The sequence below is a fragment of the Chiloscyllium plagiosum genome, unplaced genomic scaffold (assembly GCF_037043375.1).
Source record: "Chiloscyllium plagiosum isolate Xiang-an unplaced genomic scaffold, Cpla_swu_hap1 HiC_scaffold_47, whole genome shotgun sequence".
Classification (NCBI taxonomy): Eukaryota; Metazoa; Chordata; class Chondrichthyes; order Orectolobiformes; family Hemiscylliidae; genus Chiloscyllium; species Chiloscyllium plagiosum.
The window spans coordinates 18,033,709-18,053,601 of NW_028270185.1; the positions used below are offsets into that span (position 1 = coordinate 18,033,709).

General features: G+C 44.9%; 1 protein-coding gene across 2 annotated transcripts; it reads right to left on the reverse strand.

Moving 5' to 3' along the window:
* Window positions 1-1,513: 1,513 nt before the first annotated feature.
* On the reverse strand, window positions 1,514-15,725 carry LOC122546931 (olfactomedin-4-like). Of its 2 annotated transcripts, XM_087984124.1 has the most exons (6): window positions 15,711-15,725; window positions 14,667-14,753; window positions 7,144-7,296; window positions 6,010-6,219; window positions 3,976-4,126; window positions 1,514-2,890 (listed from the first exon to the last, which is right to left on the reverse strand). In XM_087984124.1, exons 4-6 carry the CDS (start codon window positions 6,145-6,147, stop codon window positions 2,058-2,060), a joined length of 1,122 nt encoding a protein of 373 aa, XP_087840250.1. In that variant the 5' UTR covers window positions 6,148-6,219; window positions 7,144-7,296; window positions 14,667-14,753; window positions 15,711-15,725; the 3' UTR covers window positions 1,514-2,057. The 2 variants fall into 2 exon arrangements, with proteins under 2 accessions (XP_087840250.1, XP_087840249.1); XM_087984123.1 differs by lacking the exons at window positions 14,667-14,753; window positions 15,711-15,725 and adding an exon at window positions 9,578-9,662.
* Window positions 15,726-19,893: the final 4,168 nt, after the last annotated feature.

Below are 19,893 nucleotides of genomic sequence, written 5' to 3' on the forward strand. Positions count from 1 at the left end.
AGTTGTGTTAGAGTTATCTTAAGTTGTGTAGGCTAAAAACTGAAAGGATTGAGCAGCCCAGGAGTCCCAGGATCGATGGGAAGGACAAGCTGAAGTGGGCGTGCTGGCACGGGGCACACAGACACAAGATGGCCACTGAGCCATAAGTTGGTCACTTAGCATATAAGCTGGCCGCTGAGCCATTACATGGAAAAGTACAGTGAAGCATACACAGATACTGCCTGAGGCCAACAGGATACCAGCACAATAGACAGAGAACATCGATAATTAATTTAAGGCGAGTGGGGAAGCGAATACACATTAGTAACATCTACTGCCCGTCGAGGTGTCTGAGCCCAGCCACCACCTTCAATAGGAAGGTTAACTACCTGAGACTGCTTGTATACAAGTGTTAATACCTTCGATTTGCAGTAATGGAAAACCATCACGCTCCTCAGGAAGAATGATCACGACCAATTACTGCAGCAAGGGACTTCCATGTAGCTGCTGAAACTGACAATGACTTGGTGTTATTTCTCTGAAACTGACAATGACTCTATAGTGTTTTCTGGAAACAAACCATGCAGCACAAACAAAGACTCGATATCTGGACTATTATACCGTGAAATGTATAAAATATCGTGACATGTGCTCCGAGGGTGAGAGAAGGCTCCCAGCTGACAGCTGTCTCTCTCTCTCTCTCTTCCCGGAGCTCTGGTTTCTTTGTACAATAAACTCTGTCGATTAATCCTGATTCTGACTCTGAGATTGGTGATTTTCCCCACAACAAAGCCAACGTGCATCATACCGTTCCTTGATGACTGAACTGTTCAGTATCAAACTTCATGCCCAATAAACCTGGTTAGTTTTTATTCTGAGCTAGACATTACCCTTTTTGACAAGATGGTTACTCCTGAACAAGAACGTTCTGAACCTAGGGTTTAGATTAGAGTCCGAGTCCACATTGCAAAACCACAGCTTTCCATGTCCATGTTGTGAGGAAAATGGATGGTGACTCCAGGTGGATTAGGATCGGCTGAGTGAATGGGCGGGAACGGCTGATGGAAGGTAATATTATCCCGTTTTCACTGGAAGAACAGATGTGCCGGGTATATCTTAAACGGTGAATGGTTGAAAAGCGTAGATGCATCAAGAAAGCGAGGTACCCTGGTCGGTGAGTCACTGAAGTAGGAACAGCACTTTGTAAGTACACGGTGATGAACTTACTGCTGTTTTCAGTCCCTTCCCTTCATTGCTATCAGATGCAAAATGCACCCTGGAAGGGGTGAGACCGATGGCAGAGCAGAGGCAGTCGCTAAATTAGGAAGTTGAGGATAATCTTGTTAACTGCCTATTGGCAGGGTCAAAGGTCACATTGACGGAAGCTGAGTTGCAGGACACTGTGCTGAATTGACAGTGAGGTCATGGTACGCTCAAGAAGGTAACTAGATATAGAAGAGTTTAAGGATGGGAGAAGATGGCTGAAAAGTGAAGAGACTGAGAATAAAACAAAACACAATTATCAATGCAGATACTTTGTAGATGCTGATATTTATTATTAAATTTGTTAAGAATTCCAGAAACCTCCAAACCATTATATCTGGCATTTGACAAATTCAAGAAAGACAGAAAACGAATGAATGCGCTAATCAGGAATGAGTTTTACACCAATGGCATGTTATCCAGCTTGGATAATCATCCCAGATATTAAATGAACCGTCACATCCAGAATTAATCACGCAGACAGAATATTACCATTGTTCTAGAGATAAACCTCTTCACATTGACACAGTATCACTTGAGAGTGTTAGTTACGTGAAAGCTCAGTTCAAATACAGCTCCACACAAGACCTGGCCTACTTCTGAGCATTCATTGGTCGACTGGAATTTCACCAAGTCTGGGTTCAGTTATACCAAAGCTGTTTACTGTGACAGTAACTTTCAGCTGTAACTGAGTTCAAAACCTGAGATAAAATCTAACCTGAGATTCAAGCACAAAAATTCCTCAAAGGATTTACACCCCCCCCACCCCACCATTATTTCCAGACCGAGTTGCTTGATTGTTAATTGCTAATTACTCAATTGGCAATACGACTGTTGCTCACTGGTGGTTCACGTCCGAAGATGACATCATAAGTCAGCTGGTAGCCATCATTGTACACGTAGAGTTTGTGATTGGCTGGATTGTAGTTAACACTTGGCAGTTTTTCCAGGATCTTATCCATTGTTATAGAAATCGAATCTTCCTTCCCAGTTTTGGTGTCAAATGCGTAGAAAATTTCCTCAGACTGTGGTTGTACAGGCCGAATTGCATACAGAACCCCACATGTTATAAAAGAATTGGTCACACTAGGTTTGTACAGCCTGGTGACCCATGTCTTTTCCACAGTGAAGGTGGCCTCATTAATCTTACCAATAGCGGCATTCCCGGCATTTGTTTCAGGGCAGTAAATGACCCAAAGGCCAGACTCATCCACAGCAAAGTCTATGTCTTGGTATGTGATGCCCGCATAAGAATACTTGTTATTGTAAGCTGCATCTTTAAGAGTCTGGCTCTGCACTCTGCCTGAGTCTATGTGATACCTGCACATGTCTCTGGTATTGTAACAGTTGTAATACAAAAAATTATTGTACAAAACCATTCCACTTCCCTGTGCTATGAATGAACTTGGAAATGATTTCGTTATTGGATTTTTATTAAGGAGTAAATCGTTGAGTGAATAATAGACAGTGAAGGAATACAGTGTTCGTGCATCTGTGTAGAGTGGTGCCACCCAATATAGCTCCTTTTTATTAAGGGGTGGAATTGAATCTTTGCCCCATGCTCCATATCTATAACCAAATCCATTATAGTTCAGTTGTATGACGGTAGGTTCGCCCAATTGGAGAAGGCCATTATGATCACAGCTTCCTGTTTGGAGGGAGAGAAAAGGAAGCTCCTGTTTACCTTTGGATAGTCATACTTTTCAAATTGAACTTCTGACCATTATAATTAAACCATTGAAGTGATATACTGGCACAGATCTCCCAGTCTGGACAGAGACTAACCCTTCCCTAGAAAAATGTGCGAATGGAATGTAAAGATCCCATGGGAATTTCTCAGAGTCTCCTGTCTCAATCCTACTGCCTACAATGCCGCCGCCACCCTAGCTATCTTGCTCATCCTGCCACTCTAGCTGTCTTGCCCACCCACCACCCTAGCCGTCTTGCCCACCCGCCACCCTAGCCACCTTGCCCACCCACCACCCTAGCCGTCTTGCCCACCCGCCACCCTAGCCACCTTGCCCACCCACCACCCTAGCCATCTTGCCCAGCTGCCATCCTAGCCATCTTGCCCACCTGCCACCCTAGCCACCTTGCCCACCCACCACCCTAGCCGTCTTGCCCACCTGCCACCCTAGCCACCTTGCCCAGCTGCCATCCTAGCCATCTTGCCCACCTGCCACCCTAGCCACCTTGCCCACCCGCCACCCTAGCCACCTTTCCAGGTGTGATCCTACACACCAGCTGGTCTACCCTCCCTGCCAACCTATAAACATTATTTCACCAACTTATTTCACCAACCCAACCTCTTTACCACATCTGTGTGGCTTTTCTCTTCAGCCTCAGGGCAGTTTATCCTTCCTTACTGGAGTACAGTATCTACTGCTTGGTTTCCTTCCACTACTGACTCGAGGATTGATGGACTGAGTTGATTCTAAAGCATCCTCCATTAGACGAACTCTCCAAAATTGCGGAGGACGTTAAGCATTTATTTATTTTTGGATCAGGGTCGAAAATATGATTTCCCAATCTTGAGGGCAAATCAGAGCCAGTACATCTTGGTTACGCTAAATTGTCTGTTTGTTCTAAACAGAAAAATACTATTTCAACCATTTCGGTTTGTTGAGTATTTATCATACTTTTTAGCTTCCCTATAAATTCGGAAACATAGATGAATTCTGAGTTGCATCTTGATAGTGATTTCATTATATTGTGTGACTATTAAATACTCACCGAAATCAATGGGAGGAAGGGATGGTGGGGCTTGATTCTTCTCACAGTCAGTGAGCTGTTTCTTCAGCAGAGTAATTTCTTTGCGTATTGCCAGCACGTTTTGTGTGTCAAATGATTCCAGCTCATTGACAATCCGTGATATATTTATAATCTGAAATACACAGGGCATTTAAAGAGAGCATTTGGAATGATCAGGATGGAAGGAGGCCATTCAGCCCTTTCGAGTAGGATTTGCCTTTAAATGAGACTGTAGGTGATCCATATTTCCATGGTCACTTACCAGCACTGATTACTCCTCTTTACTGATAATAATCTGTCAAAGCTTGGGAATTTTTAGCTGACCCACAACCTCAGCAACATTCTGAAGGAGAGGCTTCCAGACTTTCCCACCCGTTTGTGTAAAGTGCTCATTGACATGAACCCTGAACAGTCAATCTCCAATTTAAGATTATGATCTCCTGTTGTGTTCACCCTTAACCATACAATTGGACCTCTTGATCTCAACTGTATGAGGAATTAAATTAAAACAGTCACAATGACGGGAGTCATGCAGTTGTTTGTGTTGTATGAAAGCCAACACAGTGAGTGCAATCATTCCTAAAACTCATGTGTGCATATAACGGTTGGTGCTATTTTTATTCTGAGCCCCGGCCTTGTGTACATCCCCAATTTTCATTGCTACATCCTCAAACTTTTGAAATTCCCCCTTAAACTTCATTTATCTCTCTCTATTACCATCTTTTAAGATGTTCCTTAAACCCTACATCTCATCTTTGTCAATTTCTCTGCTCCTGTGAGGTGTCTTGGCCTGTTAGACTCCTTCGAAGGCTTTTAATAAAAGCAAGTTTGGAGTCATAGAGTTACGTAGCATGGAGGCAGACTCTTTGGTCCAACTGAACCACTCTGATCAGACATCCTAAACTGCTCTCATCCCATTTACCAGCACTTGGCCCATATCCCTGTAAACCCTTCCTATTCATCCACCCATCAAGATACTTTTATATGTTATAATTGTACCCACCTCCACCACTTCCCCTAACAGCATGTTCTGTATGGGCACCATCCTCTGCACAAAACAGCTGCCCCCCTTTCTCTATTATATCTTCGCCCCCCCCTCACCCCACCTTATACTTAGTCCCTCTAGTTTTGGACTCCCCTACCCTGGGAAACAGACCTTGGCTATTCCCCCTATCAATGCCCCTCATGATTTTATAAACTCTTTATTTCAAAAATATGTTTCATTCATTTTTTAAAAAGCCTTTATATGGATATATAGTCACTAACACAGTTCAGTTCTGTCCAGGAGCACATGAAGAAAATAAATATTGGAGTTTGACTCTATCCAACAAACAAGCCTACAGCAGCTCTCACTTGTACAAGCCTATATTTACATGCATTTGAGGCACTGAGGTGTCTAATAACCGAACAGACTCATTTAACTTGGGCAGAAAGACCTCAGAGAGTGGTCTTTTCCCACCATGCCTCGGCAGCAGCTGCCACAAGCTTTATCGCATCCCTTTGCACGTGGTCCTGGATCTTGGAATGTGCCAGCCTGTAACATTCAGTCAGGGTCAACTCCTTGTTCTGGAAGATCAACATGTTTCAGGCAGACCATAGGGCCTCCTTTCAATGAGCTAATGGCCCTCCAGGCACAGTCAATGTTTGTCTCGGTGTGCGGCCTGGGGAACACAAGGTGGAGCACAAAGTCTTGCATGACAGAGCTGCTCGGGACAAACCTCAACTAAAAACCACCGGATTTTTCTCCAGATTTCCTTTAGAAAGGCACATAAACCTGTATATGGTCATCCCACAACCTCCAACTCTCCAGGGAAAAATGCGCCAGCCTATTCAGCCTCGCTCTATCGCACATATCACCTTCTGAGATGTTGTTGTGACTGAAAACACTCCCCTCCATCAGATCAGATTAATTAATCCAGTGTGTTTGTCTGGAAATTTGTCAGGGTCCTAATACTTAGCCATTGCAGGATGTAGAAATACAAGACAAAGAAGAGAGCAACTTTGTCTCTTCCTGACCTCCATGTAGAGCTGATCGATGATGCTGTTGCTGCCATTGAGGGACTGCTTCAGCTGATTGGTGAGTGCCTCCAGCTCTTGGATCTCCAACTTCAACAGCTCAAAGTCGAGCTGAGTGTAGCCGTGTTCAGTCTCCATCTTCTCCAGGCGGTGGGTCAGGTTCACCAGTTTGGAGGAGTGCACAGAGACAGCCCTCGAGTATTGCCGCACCTGAATGGAACATCACAGCAAACGTATGGAGTTAGAGCCACCTCCAGAGTCACCAAACTATCTCCACCTCACACCACACTGCACAGTTACCACACTGTAGCTCAGAGTGATTTGTACATGCTAACACTTCATAATGAACGCTCCACAAGTTTCTCATGATGACAGTAATTTTAAGTAAATATAAAGTTGAAACTTTATTGCTGGAACAGCACAGCAGGTCAGGCAGCATCCAGGGAACAGGAGATTCGACGTTTCGGGCACAGGCCCTTCTTCAGGCCTGTGCCTTCTTCGGGCACAGGCCTTTCCTGAAGAAGGGCCTGTGCCCGAAACGTCGAATCTCCTGTTCCTGGATGCTGCCTGACCTGCTGTGCTGTTCCAGCAATAAAGTTTCAACTTTGATCTCCAGCATCTGCAGACCTCACTTTCTCCTCTAAGTAAATATAAACCCTGATTTCTTCACACACTGCAGGTAATAATGTAGAAAAATCTTATGTTAAGTCTCGTGGGAGTTATGTGAAAATGTGAAGAGGAAATCTTCAAGTTTAATAATAAAAACCTACTTAATTGTGCATAATCCATGTATCATAATTGAAGTGCCTAACAGTTTTAAAAGTACAAATTAATTTTGATATAAAAGCAGACGTTGCTGGAGAAACTCAGGTCAAGAAGAATCTCTGAAGAGAGAAACACTTTAGAGTCTAATGGATGGCTGGATGTTGAAAAATTGGGGCATATCAACAAATATTGTCCACTGATAAACACCCATCCATTTCTGACACTCTATAAAAATGTCATGGGACTGGTGATGCCCTCCAACTAATTGTCTCACCATAGTTTTCACTCTAGTACAGGGCATTAAATCTAAGAGCTAAGTTATGAATGCAGTGTGAAAGTGGCTAGCATTTATTACCGTAATAAGTATACCTTGCTGATCTCCAGTTCCACTTTGCTCTTGAGCTCCTCGGATGTTATTTCTAAATATTCCAATTTTTCCACTGGGAATGACGTATCAGGCAAAACCACGGAACAGAGACAAACTCCTTCGTTGTTGATTGTCCCATTGACATTGATGCCAGACTGTCGGTGCAGAAATTAGAATGAGTGCAAATTCAACACTGGGGTGACCTGGTAGAATTTCTTACCCTCTCCCAAATTAATAACTCTCTGCTTTAGCTCCTTTCCTGTCAAGCTGTTGCAGACAAAATGGTTGCATTGTGGAGACACATGCTTATTAGTCACCTCAGCTATCAAAAAGCCAAGTTACACTTACCACCCAAATGTACCTTCAGGTTTACAGTTTCTTATTGCCAGTGTTCTGCCTCCACCTAGAGGGAATTTGGCCTTTGTTTCCAAAGCCCCTATGTTTTCAGGGATTCAATAGAATTATAAAATCCTACAGCCCATATAGAATCATGTTCCATATAGAAGAAGATCATCTCAGTACAACAGAACTTTGACCAGATAGGCCAGTGGGCCGAGAAGTGTCAGATGGAATTTAATTTAGATAAATGATAGGTGTTACGTTTTGGTAAGGCAAATCAGGGCCGGGCTTATACACATAACAGTAGGGTCCTGGCAAATGTTGCCAAATAAAGAGATATTGAGGTGCAGGTTCACAGTTCCTTGAAGGATAGCAAAGATGGTGTTTGGTACACTTGCCTTTATTGGTCAGAGCATTGCATCTAGGAGTTTGGATGTCATGTTGTGGCTGTACAGACATTGGTTAGGTCACTTTTGGAATACTGCATTCAATTCTGGTCTCCCTGCTATATGAACAATGTGAAACAGGAGAGATTGAAGAAAAGATTTACAAGGATGCTGCTGGGGTTGGAAGATTTGAGCTAAAGAGAGAGGCTGAATAGGCTGGGGCTATTAACCCTGGAGCATCGGAGGTTGAAGGGTGGCCTTATAAATGTTTATAAAATCACGAGGGACATGAATAGGGAGAATAGACAAGGTCTTTTTCCCAGGTTGGGGAGCCCAGAACTAGAAGCCATAGGTTTAGTGTGAGAGGGGAAAGGTGTAATAGGTACATCTTCACTCCAACATTTTCATGCTGAGGGTGGTGTGTGCCTGGATTTAGCTGCATTAGTAAGTGGTGGAGGCTGACTTAATTCCCACATTTAAAAGGCATCTGGATAGGTACCCGAATAGGAAGGAGTTAGAGGGATATGGGCCAAGTGCTGCCAAATGGGATGAGATTAATTTATGATATCTCGTCTGCATGGATGAGTTGGACCAAAGGGTTTATGTCCATGTTGTACATCTGTGTGACTTTACGAGTCGGATATTTATCCCCATTGAGCCTCCATTGTCAACTCAATCATGACACTTTCTCAACGCTATACATCTGCTGTCTCCCCATGTCCCTAACACCCTTAGACTCAATAAATCTTCCTGAAATATATTCCGTATCTCATCCTCCACAGTGTTCTGTATGAGGGAATTACATTGGGCGACCAACCTCAAAGTGAGGATATTTCTCCTCACCTCAGTGTGGAATGGCCTATTCTATCTCCTGACTCAGCTGGGGGTGAGTCTGGAATGAAGTGCTCACACTGCTACTTTCCTGAATCACCCCAGATATTGGGAGAAATTTGATGTCCTAAAACAAGAGTTCATCAGAAGAGGCATGTTGACCCTAGTGTAACGCTTCCCTTAGCACAACATACTGTACTACCAACATGACATGCTAACATGATGACAAACAGTTTTGAATATTTATGGCTCTTCATTTCTCATATGTAGCCTGTGGGTCAAGGCAGACAATGCAGAAATTGATCCAGACTACTATTTCATTGAGGGTTCTGAAGTGAGGGATGAGCACTAACCGGGAACATACTCCCATTTCCACCACTAATTGTCAGCATCGAGACATTCAAACAAGGTGATGGTCCCTGCCCCATGCCTCACACCGTTAACATCAACAACTCGCATTTAATGAGAAACTTTCAGAACCTCCCCAAGAGTCATTGAAATATTTCTTAAGAGGAAATGTGTTAGTCAATTTGCAAAAAGATCATCAAATATACAATGAGATCAATGCTTTGAATGCTGTTGGTTGAGGAACTTTGGTGAGGACACCAGGGAGAAACTGAACTGCTCTTCATTGGAACAGTGTCATTCCATGGGTCAGAACAAGGGTTGATTTTGAACGAAAGCATCTCCAACCATGCAGCACTCCTTCGTGCTGTGCTAGACATGCAGTCAGGATTACATATTCAGGGCTCCAGAGTAGAGGTTGAAGAACAAGGATCTAACTGAGAGATAAGGAGCATTGAGCCACAGCTTACACAAACGTACAATTGGAATACCTCAGAGTGATATGAAACTGATACAAAATGAGAAGTAAACTCACAGAAGGCAGGACAGTGGCCGCGATCAACAGAAGGAACAGCATCTTTATTTTGTTTCTGAGCTCACCTCCAAGTTACTTGAGGAAGGGTTTGAGGTTTAAATAAAAAAACTCAGTAGACACTCCTCCCCTAATTGAGTGACATGTTCTTCTGAGAGCCAGTCAGAAAGAAACAGCCTTTCTAGTAATTTATTTAAATCATTAAAGTCAGATAAGTAAACTTGTCGGCTGGTTGCGTAATTATGTTAACAATTCAAGGTAGTTTTCAGTTTCATTCTTTTCCAATCTCAAAGATGATAGTCACCTTATGGTGTGGGACAGGCCATTTACCCAGTCCAGTCAGGCCCACACCCAGTGTCTGAAGAGCATTCTACTTTGGTTCCCTGGTGTTGTGAGGCAACACTGCTAACCACTGAGCCATCATGGTGCCCTGATGTGGTTGTCAACCTAAGAGTTTTATTTCCTTTGAACATTGTCTCAGATGTGTTGTTTTTGTTTTGCAAAAAAATTTCTTTCCTGGTCTCTGCCTTTTTTTGTCTGCTTTTGGTCACAGACTTGTCCATTTTCTGTTATCTTGCCAAGTGGAAGGAAGATTTATATTCATGTAATTCATAAAGTTTGTATTTGTACAATTGTTCTGTGGCTCACAATCCAATCAATGACTCATATATCTCCACCTTTGATGTCCTTAACTCCATTAAAACCGTGACACACTCTCACTATGACTACTTCAATGGTTTGGCCACTATCTCACCCCGCCTTATCTCCAAGTGACCGAAACTTGGATATGGTGGAGAACTGGCTGAACCATTCACCTACCAAATTTGGCTAGACCACACTGAAAACACTGTCAGCTTCTGCTCTCATCTGCTAAACCTGATCACCATTCCCGAGTTGACCTAACACACAAAGACAACTCCCAGCTCCTATATCTCTGCTGACAAATTACCTTCTTAAAGGTCTTTCCCCTCCACCCTTACCTCCAACGACAAACGCAGACAAGTTGTTGGAGATCGAGGGTGAGAAATTACGGTCAGCCTTCCCTCTTCCTTGCTCCAGTAAAGCAAGTTGCTCGGATGCTTTACTCTGTCAAAGGTGCTATATGCACACAGGTTGTTGATGGTGAAGCGTGGTTCACAGTTACAGGGCATTCCAAAATGCTTCACGTCCAAGAAGTATCTTCAATGTGGACCCATTGCTGTCACAGAGACAATTTACACAGACCGCTGACCAGATCATTCATCGGAACTCTAAATGAGGATAGAGGCCATTCAGCCCATCGAGTCTGCAACGACCTTTTGAAGAACATCCCACCCTAATTCCAGCCTCCTACCCTGTCCTCATCACACCACATTTACGATGCCTAATCCACCCAGTCTGCACATCCTTTTGCACAAGGGACAAGTTAACATGGTCAAACTATCTAACTTGCACATCTTTGGCCTTCAGAGGAAACTGAAGCGCTCTGCCGAAACCCTCACAGATGCAGAGAGAACATGAGAATTCCACACAGACAGTCGCCCAAGGCTGGAGTCCTGTTGGAGAGACAGTGGTGCTAACCACTGAGCCACTGTGCTGCCCTGACTACTGACCAGATGATGTGCATTTTTTACGTCTGTGACATTAGTTTAGGTTAACCATTGGCCCAGATATAGCACCTACATCTGCTCTTCTTCCAATAGTACTCTGGGATCTTTCACACCTACCTGAAAGAGGTGGGTGGGCAGACAGGGTTTGCACCTCAACTGAAAGTTTCCACCAATAAGACAGCGCTCCTACTGCCTTGTTTGTGTGTTGCATAGAGCCATTTGCCGAGTCCATCAGGAAGGATGCGAGCCTGAAAGGGGTGACTATTCCTGGCAGCGGGGGTCTGCAGGTTAAGGCCTCCCTGTACATGGATGACGTCGCCGTTTTCTGCTCGGATCCGCTGTCCGTGCGCAGACTCACGTGCATTTGTGACCAGTTCGAACGGGCCTCGGGGGCCAAGGTAAACCGAGGCAAGAGCGAAGCCATGCTCTTCGGGAACTGGGCCGACCAATCCTCTATCCCCTTCACCATCAGGACTGACCAACTGAAGGTGCTGGGTATTTGGTTCGGGGGGGCTGGGGCGTGCGCCAAGACCTGGGAGGAGCGGATCAGGAAGGTGAGACAGAAACTGGGCAGATGGGAGCAACGGTCGCTGTCCATCGCGGGTAAGAACCTGGTCATCAGGTGTGAGGTGCTCTCAGTATTGTTATACGTGGTACAGGTCTGGCCTATCCCCAGAACCTGTGCTGCCGCAGTCACCCGGGCCATCTTCCACTTCGTGTGGAGATCAAAGATGGACCGGGTCCAAAGAGATGTAATGTACAAAGACCGGTGCAATGGGGGAAAAAACACACCCAATGCATCCCTCACCCTGATGGCCACCTTTGTGTGTGGCTGCATCAAGCTGTGCGTGGATCCCCGGTACGCAAACACCAAGTGTCACTACGTACTGAGGTTCTACCTGTCCCCGGTGTTGCGAAGGATGGGCCTGGCCTCGCTGCCGCGGAACGCTCCGAGTAGTTGGACCGTTCCGTACCACCTGTCCTTCATGGAGAAATTTATCAAGAAAAACACCTTTGACCACAAGTCCATCAGGAAGTGGTCAGCACGTAGTGTCCTTGAGACCCTTCGGGAAAAGGAGAGGGCGGATCCTGTCGAGCGGTTCCCTGAGCAGACTGTCAAAGCCATTTGGCAGAATGCCTCATCACCAGTAACTTTCCAACAAGCACCAAGACATGGCTTGCTGGTGGTGAGAAGGGCTCTGCCTGTGAGATCATTTATGCACGCCCGGACTCTCTGCCGCACCGCACGCTGCCCTCGAAGCGGCTGCGGGGGGGAAGAGACTGTCACACACCTCCTTCTGGAATGTGCCTATGCAGAGGAAGTCTGGAGAGGAATGCAGTGGTGTCTGTCGAGGTTCGTCCCGAGCAGCGCCGTGACGCGGGACTCCGTGCTCTACGGCCTGTTTCCCGGGACACACACCGAGACGAACATCAACTGTGTCTGGAGGATCATCAACTCGGTGAAGGACACTCTCTGGGTGGTCCGAAACCTGTTGATCTTCCAGCTGAAGGAGTTGACCCCGACTGAGTGTTGCAGACTGGCACATTCCATGGTCCAGGACTACGTGTTGAGGGATGCGCTGAAGCTTGGGGCAGCTGCCGCCAAGGCGCGGTGGGGAAAGACCACCGTCTAACATCTGCCTGCCTAATGAAGAACAGGGGGCCCACGCAGTCATTTGGGCTCCGCTGGCGTCTGAGCTCAATGTAATCGCACCAACCTGTGAATAAGAATGATTACCCTGTTTCGATACGTAAAGAAATGGAATGTTTACAGAATGATGACATGTCCAATTGTATAGATTAAATATATATGAATAAAGTATATTTTTGAAATAAAAAAAAACTCTATGCAGAGTGCTGTCTGGAGGACATGAAGCTAATGCACTCCCTCCTTGCATTATGTTAATTTGTGACCCTGCAAGTACAAATGGTGGTTATATGGACTGGCTGTCATGTGAGTAATGAATTGACCACGTCGTTCTGAGATCACAGATTCCCTGAGAGGTTATTTTAAACGTATTCATACACAGGATGTGGGCATTGCTGCAAGGAGGTCAGGCAGCATCCGAGGAGCGGGAGAATCGACGTTTCAGGCAAGAGCCCTTCATCATGAGTGAGGTCTCATTCCTTATGAAGTGCTCTTGCCTGAAACATCGATTCTCCTGCTCCTCCGATGCTGCCTGACCTGCTGTGCTTTTCCAGCACCACACTCTCGACTCTGATCTCCAGCATATGCAATCCTCACTTTCTCCCTGAACATTACCTGTGTCTGAAGATTAATAATCTGGGCCATCATCTCCCCTCTATCTTCACCCTCCACATCTGCTGCTGTCTTTCCTTGAAGATGGAGTCCTAGGCAGCTAGACAGTTTCACTGACGCTGTGCTGACTGAAGCTAACTCACTGAAATGGTGAATTAAAACCAAATGTGTCATAAATACTTCAAAACTATCAAGGCTAGAACAAAGAACTTGCTCAACACTGACAGACTAGAAACAGTGGAGGATCAAAAATCCTTGGAAGGTATTGTCAAGATGAAATATCAGGCATATCCTCAGAGTGATCTGTGAATGAAGAATGAGTTCAAGATCATACGTCGCCCTCTGATAGTTTTCACTGCAGTTAAACATTAACCAGCAGCTGGAATTGTGGTGCAGTGGTAGTGTCCCTACACCTCATCCAGTAGGCCTAGGTTCAAGTTCCACTGAGTCCAGAGGAGTGTAATAATACCTCTGAGCAGGTCGATTAGAATAAAGTTGATTAGAAGAGGCTCTTGTGGTGTAATGGTAGTGTCCCTACTCCTGGACCAAGAAACTTTGGTTCAAGTCCCACCTACTCCAGAGGTGTGTCACAACATCTCTGAATCGGATGATTAGAAACATAGGTTAAATATGTTAAGAACAATTAGAAAGTGATAAAGTTATTATCTAGTCAAGTTCCAGGTGGGCCTGTCATCAATTAAAGCCTCTAAGTAGTGAATTAATGGTCACTGAAGGGCCTCAACTCACCACCTGGTTGAATTTCTGCCTGTACGGTGTGTGAGAAAGGTGGCTAGTTTCCTGACAGAGAAATCAGTCTGCCAGTACCTTTGTAGAGAGATGCTTCCAATCTGAGAGATGGCCTTTTAAAGCCACCTTTTTCCCTTGCTTCTCACACTCCACCTGACCCAACACAAAATACAATATCTACTCCAATAGAGCATCCTAACTTCTTGTTGCTGGGCCTCCTGAGGGATAGGCCTGAACCAACCAACTTTACCACTCAGAAGGCTGGTTGGCCAATAGCTTCTCGTTGGAGAGAAGATGTATTTCCAAGATGGTTCCATTATGTGCCTTGAAGTGAAAGTTTTCAGTTATGGTTCTACGACAAGCCAGCTGTACAGACAGTAAGAGATCCGACGATCAAATTCTTACCCTTAAATCCAATGAATAATTTCTTAAACAGGAGCTAGATGCTGGGCATTACTCTATTAATATTGTCATGTTGTCTCACTCACTCACTCACCTCTTGTAGTTTCAATGTCTGCGAATCTGTCTGTCATTGGAAAGAGAGCAGACCTCCTTCCTCCCCTTTAGCATCTTAACAACAGCACTGCAAAAACATGGCACAAATGAGCAATGCTTAAAAGACCCTTTCCCTTTAAGAGGTGTAAGCTAACTTTAGGTGGTATCAGGAGCATAGGACAGCAATACTTCTCTGCAATGATCTGCCAACCAGCAGCAAGGTTTCTCCGTCAAATGTATATCACTCAATGATGTTGTTCGATATTTGAACTTTACATCGGATGTGGACATTGTGGGCAAGGATTAATCACCCTGGAACTGTAGGGAAAGTGGAAGCTGGGTGCAGAACAAGCATGTGATTGAGGAACATGGAAAATCGGAGCAGGAGGAGGCCATTCAGCCCTTCGAGCCTGCTGTGTCATTCAATATGATCATGGTTGATCATCCACCTCAGCAGTCTGTTCTCCCACACCCTTTGATCCCTATAGCCCTAAACACGTATCAAATTTCTTTAAAATATTCAGAGTTTTGGCTTTTACCGCTTCCTGTGGCAGAGAATTCCTCAGGCTCGCCATTCTCTGGATGAACAAACTTGTCTTAATTTAACTCAATTTCTCTTTATTGTGTATCAATCGTCCCTACAGCTCTACTCACAAGGCCACCAATTAACCTTCCCACACCCTAGAGTGCATCCTTGAGTGGTTGATCTGTCGAGTGAGACCTCTTTAACTCCAGGGTTGACTTGACCCTGTACCCTATTGATTGTGCTGACCCTGTCATACTCATGGTATTTGCAGTATACAGCCTGTCATGCTCATACCTTTGAAATGTCAGACAATGCTAGCACATACATTAATCTAACCCTCCCTCACCTGGGATTTTTTACTTGAATGTATTTGCCCATTCTCCTGTCATCATGTGTATTTTCCCCACCTTAAACCAGTTCCTTTCCCCAAGGTTTATTAAGAAGTCAGCTTTCAAATGGAAGATAACTCCAGCACTAATTATCAAGCCCTTCTTCAAAGCCAGTGTTCCCAGTTCTTACCTTGATGAGGAGGTGCCGGTGTTGGACTGCGGGGGGACAAAGTTAAAAATCACACAACACCAGGTAATAGTCCAACAGGTTTATTTGGAAGCACTAGTCCTTATCAGGTCACACCCAGCGGTAAACATCAGGATCCTGCAGGTGTTCAGTGCAGACAAATATTTAACACTTGTCCCTTGTCCAACAAGGTAAAAGTCTCAGGCTCTCTATTGTACATGTAGTTAATCATTGCAGCCTTCCTCTCCTGAAACATACATTGTCCATTCTCATGCAATTGGTTTTGTCAAGAGCTTTTTATAGTTGAGTGCACATCCATTTGGACCCGAAATTAGCTCGAAGGTAGGAGACAGAGGGTGGTGGTTGAGGGTTGTTTTTCAGACTGGAGACCTGTGACCAGCAGTGTGCCGCAATGATCAGTGCTGGGCCCATTGCTTTTTGTCATTTATATAATGCAGGAAAAGCAGGAACTTGGACCAGGAGGCTGCTGGGAAAGGTGAGTCACTAATTTAAATCTTTACATCTGACATCGGAGAGCAGAGGTTTCTGGGAAAGGAGGGACTTTTTCTTTCCCCCTCAGCCATATAAGCAAATGTTTTCTAACAGTTTAGCATGAGTGTATCTCAAGACTTGACAAACACATCGAGAATTTACATGTAGACGAAACGCAAACCCAAGGGGAATTTTCCATTCGCAACATCATGGGCCGAAGGGTCTGTCCCTGTGCTGTTCCCTTCTTAGGAGAATGTAGGACCCTCAGCACGAGTACCATTTGGTTGCTGAAGAACATTCTTGGCTTCTCACTCTTTGTGATGAAGTGGAGATGTGTTGTAGCATCTTTGTCGTTCATAATTAGAATGACAACTACCCAGTCAACCATGAGTGCTCTCACTAATGCTTTAGATTCTGAGCAGCTTTTGAAAATGATACAAACTCCTTTAGCATAGTGCAGACAATGCACACATTTGCAAATGGAAAATTTCCCTTAGGCTTTGTCTTTAATCTCCATGGAAATTCTCGATGTGTTTCTCAAGTCTTGAGACACATTCATCCTTTTGTTTGTATCAATCTCAACTGTAGGAAACAGTGTTACTTGGAACTGCAGTATCAACCAGCACAGGAGGCCCCTCAGCCTATCCTGCCTGTGCTAGCCCCTTAAAAAGGCTATAGAATGAGTCCTCCCCTTGACCCCCTCCCCATAGTATTTCCTACAGCCCAGCAAATATTTCTACTTTGAGGATCTATTTGATTCCCTTTAGAGTCAGAGAGATGTATAGCAGGGAAATGAACCCTTCAGCCCAACTCGCCCATGTCGACCAGATATCTTACATTAATCTAGTCCCATTCCCCAGCATATGGCCCCTATACCCTCTAAACCCTTCCTATTCATATACCCATCCAGATGCCTTTTTAATGTTGTTATTGTACCAGCCTCCACCACTTCCTCTGCCAGCTGGTCCTATACACACACCACCAACTCTGTCAAACAATTGCCCATTAGGTCCCTTTTAAATCTTTCCACTCTCACTCAAACCTACGCCCTCCAATTTTCGACGTCCCCATCCCAGGTAAAAGACTTTAGCTATTCACCCTGTCCAGGCTCCTCATGATTTTATAAACCTCCATTATGTCATGCCTCAGCCTCTGAAACTTCAGGGAGAATAGCTGCAGCCAATTACAGACACTGTTACTGGGTAGTGGGTTGTGGAGAATAATGGTCTGCACACTCTAACTTTGATCCAACGTCACTCCTTTCGGGACTTAAATCAGAAATATGATGACAAGGGAATGCTTGAGACAGCAAGGGATGAGTGTTCTGCTCTTGCTAATAAATGTCCCAAGACATGAAGATACCTCCAGTGCCTTTTTCACGTGTGACTCATTTGCTTCCGATTTAGAATATTAGTTCAGTTCTGGGCACCACTGCTCACCTTGGAGGGGACAGTGTAGAATAATTAGAACTGCATCAATGGTTTATTTCATCTGTGTTTGATTATGTTAGTCTGAGAATTGATCCTAATCCACTTGCTTGATTGCTTAAGCCTATGGAGGGAGTGGGGGAGTTAAATACTGACACCAGAATGGGAACGAAGATATTTTCTGTGTTTTAAGATGGCACCAGAGAGTGGCGACACTAAACAAGACTTTTCACCATATTTGTAATAAATGTACGTGACAATAAATAAATCTAATCAAAATATCCAATAGGATCTGGGATCTTGCGAAACACGATATGGGCTGGAAGTCCGATAAGATTAGATTAGATTCCCTACAGTGTGGAAACAGGCCCTTCAGCCCAACCAGTCCATACACACCCTGTTGTTGTTTTTCTTAACCCCCCCTTTTCCTCAGATGGCTGAAGGCTGCACTTGCACACTGGAGGCTACGATGGATCTCTTCATCAAGAGCTGCTTTGGCCGACAGGACACTTCCAAGGTATTGGAAATGGTCAGCGTTCCCTAAGGGATCTCCGTGGACCTTGAAAATCACGTCCGTTGTGCCTCTCCGTGATGAAAGGCCACACAACAACTCCAGCAGGAGTCCCTCGGCCACACGGAAGACACAATTGAGGAAGATCTTGATGATGACTTTTCCAACGGGTCGACAGCAGGGAGATTCCCCTGTAGTTATCACAGTCGGACTTGTTCCCTTTTTTGAAAGTACGACAGTGACATCTCCTGAGATGCCGTCCTTCCAGTTAAGGCAGACAAGGATGTGTAGCTGCAGCCAGAGCTCTTTGTCTCTGTATAGATCAATACCTCAGCAGAGATACCATCTGCTCCAGCAGCCTTGCTGTTGTTAAGCTAGCCTTCATTACTTTGTGCAAGGCTGGGGTGTTGTTAACCTCGTGCTGTCGGATGTGTTCAAGGATGCTCTGATCAACAGCAGAGCCTTGGTTGAGGAGATCTCTGAAGTGCACCCCTCAGTGTTGTTTGATCCTTGATCAGAGTCACTCTGTCCTTGGCCAGCGGTGGGGGTGGGGCCTTGGGAGCTTGGTCAATGTGTGGTGTTATGGACCAGGCCAGACCCTCCCCCACCCCAAAACATTTTAAGAAGGAAGCTAAGACTACTGCAGGAGTGACGCAGCTTGTCAAATCACTCGGGTTTTAAACAAAATCGAATTTACTTACACCCAAGCAAAAGAAAACTGAATTCAGAATACCATAACTATTTGAAAATTCAACTGATATGAAAACGCAACTTAACAAAGAGCTGCTCTGATTTCCTGCAATCTCCCATAAACACACCCCTTGGCAAAAAGGTAAATTCAAACCCAGTTCTTACCGGAGACAGATCTCAAAGAGAGAGCGAGGATCAGCATGGAGTTGTTTCTTTGGGTCCCCATCTCAAACTAACCCAAATCTAGAAAAAAAAACCATGAGCTGGGGGAATTGCCACTAGGCTCATTCCTGATGAAGAGCTTATGCTTGGAATGTTGATTTTCCTGCTCCTCAGATGCTGTATGACCGGCTGTGCTTTTCCAGCACCACACTCTTCGACTCTGATCTCCAGCATCTGCAGTCCTCACTCACTCCCCTTCAAGTGTTTTTAAAATCAACCTGAAAGCCTTTTCTGATTGTTGACTTACGCAGCATCTGTAGCCATTATTAATGTAGCCCATTCAGATATTTTGGCACCTCTGCCTTTATGACCCCTCTCAGGAAACCATAAACCTGGACAGAATAACCTTGTTAAACATTGTCACAATGATCTTGACAGTGCAGAAGAAACCATGCACATCATGGTTGTTGGCCATTCATGGACCTCCAGCGCTTTCTCCGTTGACCACTTGTTCTTTATATCACGGGTTTGTTTCTGGAAGTTTGCCTTCAGTTGCCTGTAGGCCTGCCTTATGTCTTCCGAGCTCGGTTGTTGTTTTGGGCTCAGAAACGCCAGCTTAATAGTTCACGGGATCTGATGATCATTCTCATTGAACTGGTTTTGGTGTTTCCTGGTTGAGTGGCTGACTGTAGGGAGTGATGTCACCGATTTTAAGAGTGGACCAGGGACCATTGAATTCCCCCAACTCTGTGTCGCGGAAGGCTATTGGGTTTGTGGGGAGGAGTTTGTAATTTTTATTCATGACTTGGATGAGGAGATTGAAGGATGGGTTAGTAAGTTTGCAGACGACACAAAGGTTGTAGGGTCGTTGACAGTATAGAGGACTGTTGTAGGCTGCAGCGGG